This window comes from Arachis duranensis, chromosome 3 (genome assembly GCF_000817695.3).
Source record: "Arachis duranensis cultivar V14167 chromosome 3, aradu.V14167.gnm2.J7QH, whole genome shotgun sequence".
Taxonomy (NCBI): Eukaryota; Viridiplantae; Streptophyta; class Magnoliopsida; order Fabales; family Fabaceae; genus Arachis; species Arachis duranensis.
This window is the reverse complement of record NC_029774.3, coordinates 99,374,297-99,378,830: the sequence shown is the minus strand read 5'-3', so window position 1 is coordinate 99,378,830 and position 4,534 is coordinate 99,374,297. Positions and strand designations below refer to the sequence as shown.

Below are 4,534 nucleotides of genomic sequence, written 5' to 3'. Positions count from 1 at the left end.
TTTACATATTCCGGATATTGTAACTTAAGGCACATTAAACACATATCGTAAATACTCAATCTCCTAAATATAATTTAACAAATATTAAACGTATCTCTAGTGCACCTAAAATATGGTACAACTACGAAGTTGTGCATAAATCAAATATTTAGTATCCGGGATATGGGCATAATGAATTTTATGCCACGGTACCTTAAACATTAATATCAACTTTGATTTTGTTATATTTATCTTTTAAAATTATTATATAATGAATATTCAAAAATACAACTTAATTTCAATAATTTAAAATTAAAATTAAATTTAATTTTATTAAATATTTAATTTTTAGATACTAATGTTTTATAATTTATCTTTTAAGTATCAATATTTTAATCTTATCTTTTTTTAATTTGTTGGTAAAAATTAGATATAATTTAATTTAAAATTTTAATATATGTAATTATTTTAAAGCAAACCACCTCTTATTCTTAAAAATAAATTAAAGAGATTATTTGTATTTAAAAGAAATAATGGGCTCGAAATAAGACTTTTTCAGTCTATTATTTATCAATTTTTTTAAACATGCCTATGGAGAACAAAGATGAAAGTAGTCCTATATGGTTTTTAATATTTTTACACCTTTTTTTAATCATTTGCAATTTACATTTTAAAAATATTAAAAATGAAAGAGCTCAGAGTCTCAGACGGCACTTGAGTTCATCCAGTAGGATGAGGATCATAAGGTGAATTGAAGGACCCTATCCAACACAGAGTCGAGAATACATCACTGCCCCAACAAACTTTGCACTACCCGGGAGCGCCAAAAATCTAAATTTTATTCAAAATTGTCCTTTTGGTTTCAGTTTTTGATCTCCTTCTCACAAACTGCTCTCCCCTCACAGAGAGCCCTTTTGGTTTCAGTTTACAGAGAGCCCTCACCCGATCACTCCCACTGCTCTGCAACTTTTAGGTCGCACTCGACCTCGCAACTCAGGCGACCACCACCCTCTCTCGTGCTTTGTGCTCACAGGTTACAGAGCCTTAACTCGCTCACACTACTCTGCCTCTGCCTTTGGCTGCCTCCGACCCTATGGTCTCAGACCTTGCACCCGACCTTGCACCTCAGGCAACCTCCACCCTCGTAGTTCGCGCTCATAGGTCACAACTTTCACGCCCACTCATCTCTGCCTCCTGCATGTGGCCCCCTCTCCGGTCTCGGACCTCGCACCCCTGCCAACCTCCGACCCTTGCCACTTTGCGCCTTTGTGGGTCCTTTGCCAAGTCTCAATTTTTTGTATGCAGTGATGTGATTCTTGTTTGTTTCTTTGTCAATTTGCTTGTTAATGATGGTTCTCTTTGTCAGATTATGGCTTGGAGGTTTATCAATGGTCCTTTGGTCTTTCTAAGTATAAGATTAGAGGCTTATTAAGAAGTTAGGGTTTGTTCTTACTTGGTCTGTGATAGGAAATATTGGGAATGATTGGTGAATTTGAAAAAAATTTTTATGCATTGGTTACTTTCTGCATTGTTAACTAAAAATGCATTTGGTACAATTGCATTACAGTGATTCTCCTTTTTCATTTTTGTTGCCCTTTTGATTGTATCCTTTGTATGGTGTTTTGAACAGAGTTGTTTTCTTGTTTCTTCACCTGCTGCAAATACTGAATCCGTCCCCACCTCAAAGCTGACAGCTTGGTCTGTGCAAATTTTCAAGTTTTCTAATTTTTTTCTCTTCATATATTTATTAAGTTTTCAATCTTCTAAAATGTTTATTGCTTCCATTTCGCAGGTGCTACTTGGTGATTCATTCTTCCGTGAGAGGGAGTATTATAGAGCTATTGTAAGAGACGCTTTCCTATATATATCTTTCTCCATATTTTGTGTGGTTAAATGTTGGAAGTTGAAACCATTGCTTGTTGCTTGCTTTTATTCAAAGCATTTTAGAAATGGAGGAAAGTTGTGAACTCATAATCTATTATGTTGATGAACAGCATAGCTACAAGCAAGCTTTGCAGCACAAGATGGTCCCCAAACAGAATGTGCAACTGTGCCGTATTTCAATACCATCAAACAGGTCGCCGTCTCCGAATTCTTGCAATGCATCAGGAATCAACGAGAATGAGGTGAGGCAGAGTGCAATGCATCATTTATGAATCATCATATTATTTTCTAATTATTTTCTAGACCTTATATACCTTATTAGTGTCCAAAAATTGGTTTAAATTGGACCTTGTATACTTTATTAGCTTATTCCTCTAGTGGCATAATATGTATATGGTGAAAGAATTTTTTCTATGTGATATTTTGTTCGTGGATCTAGATGGGTGGTTTTGAAAGGGTGTATAAAAAGAAAAGATTTATCAATGTGGTTTATGTATTGTCTATAGGCCTCAAGTAGCAGAAGAAAAGATTTAATTAAAGTGAAACTGGAGGTTGAGGTTCTTTTTTTATTGGAGGTATTTTTATGAGATAATCTTTGAGCATGAAATGAAGGAACTGCAGTTCTTTGTCGCAAAAATGCAAGTTATTTATAGATCAGATTGTCTTCTTGGAACATGTTGTTTTGGAGCTGAATAGGAGGAAATATATGTGGTGATTACTATGGAGGTGTTGATTGGTCATATACTGATGTATAAGCATCAGTGGCATTTGGAACGAATGGAGAGGAGGGTGATTTGCAAGAGTTAAGGAGACTATAAAAAAGAGTTAGGTGTTTTTTTATATTTCATATATGGTAGTTCAGTAGATTCTGCATTATTTGTTTTATGATTGTAGTCTTAGCATCTTGTTTTGATCTTTTTATTGATGATTATCTGAAAACTTTGTTTTTATGTTTCTGGTACTTTGTTTTGTGACTCACTCCCTTGTTGGAATTGTTGAGAGTTTGTAGTGATCACAAAAAAAACTTATCATTCCTAATAAACTACAAATTTTAGACATTCGTGAAATTTGTTACGTGAAGTTCCTTTTTCTAAATTAGTTTTTTTTGTAGTATATGTATGCATATAGTTTTACTCATTAATGCTCATATGTACATATATTAGCACTAAAGCACAGTAGCACTTTATTTTACATCCTAATTGATTGTTTTGGCAACTAAGTATTATTTTACATTGTTATTATTTTAATTATTTCAATGATGTATATGTTATTGAAAATTAAATGCAACATGTGTTACTAATCTTATAAATTTTTATGTTGTTTTAGATGTCAGGTTCTAAAAAAAATGAAAAAACACTTGTCCATTAAAGGAGCAAAAAATGATCAATAAAGAGTAAGAGGATAAGTTGAAAAAGACACTTTATACTTTATGTAAAAAGTTGAATCTTTCACTTCCTTCAACTATGTTTGTTTCCGCGCAAGATGAGCTTGGGACAAGTTTTAATAATAATATAAATGATTGATGTCTAGAGTATATGTTTTTTTCTTATTTAGATTAAGGAATTTTTAGGTGAATTAATTAGTACATTTTAATTTATTTGTGATTTGTGATCTTTTTAAAGGTTTTCTTTGTTTTTGTTTAATTATTTTTTCTTATTTTAGTTTGATTACATTTATAGACAAAAGTATTTTAATAATAAATATTTTTTTAACTCTTTTATGGTAATTAACTTTTTCATGACTTTATTATGTGTTTATAATTTTGATGATGTAATATGAAAAAAAATGATTATGATGGTCTTAATATAGAAAGTAGATCGAATACAATTTATTTTCTAAAATATTTATATATTAAATAAAAAATTATTTTGTATAAAAATTGTTTGAAATATTATATTAAATTTGTAGAATATTTGTGCGAAAATAATTTTTTGTTTTGTATGGGATTTGTTTCAAATACGTAAATTCTTTTAAATTAAATTTGTTTGAAATTTAATTGAAAAGAAATATTTGATTTGTCAAAAATTTGTTCGAAAATTTTTTTTATATTTGACTAAATTTGTTAGAAATTTGTCTGAAATAAAGTATATTTGTTGTTTGAAATTTGTCTAAAATGAAATATTTTTATGTTTGAAATTTGTCTGAAATACATTGTTTTTACGTTGGATAATCTGTCTAAAATTTGTCTAAAATACATCATAATAGTTAGATAAATGCATATTCGAAATCTGTCATAAAATCATCTGAAAAAAATTTTGGATGAAATTTCAGATAAAATGTAAATTAGCAACAAGGATTTTTGGGACAAAAAAAATTCGTCTCAATTTTGTTCGAAAGAAAAATTGTCTCTAATTTGTTCGAAATTTATTTCAATTTTGTCTCAAAATTTGTCCGAAAAAGTCCTATTTCTTTTCTTCGCTTTATAAAAAAGATAAGGTCGTCCGCAAAAAGAGGTCAGAGATTACAGGACCTCCCCTAGACACAGTCACTGGTTTTCATCTACGAACCTCCACTTGCCTAGAAATGAAGTAACTTAACCTCTCTATACAATAAGAAATAAATAAGGAGACATAGGGTCTCCTTGTCTCAAACCCCTCTTTGGCTGAAAACCATCCAACCGGTTACCATTCCACATTAGAGAAAGGGAGGAAGACCGTACACATTTCATAAT

The 4,534-nt window shown here is 30.9% G+C and overlaps 1 protein-coding gene across 2 annotated transcripts; it reads left to right on the top strand.

Moving 5' to 3' along the window:
• Positions 1 to 1,609: 1,609 nt before the first annotated feature.
• LOC107479853 (uncharacterized) lies at positions 1,610 to 3,274 on the top strand (the record flags this gene model as incomplete). 2 transcript variants are annotated; one of them, XM_021138619.2, is given in 4 exon segments in its annotated part: positions 1,610 to 1,677; positions 1,772 to 1,822; positions 1,974 to 2,105; positions 3,190 to 3,274. In XM_021138619.2, coding segments are annotated over 4 exon segments (315 nt in total), but the record flags the coding sequence as incomplete, so codon positions are not given.
• Positions 3,275 to 4,534: the final 1,260 nt, after the last annotated feature.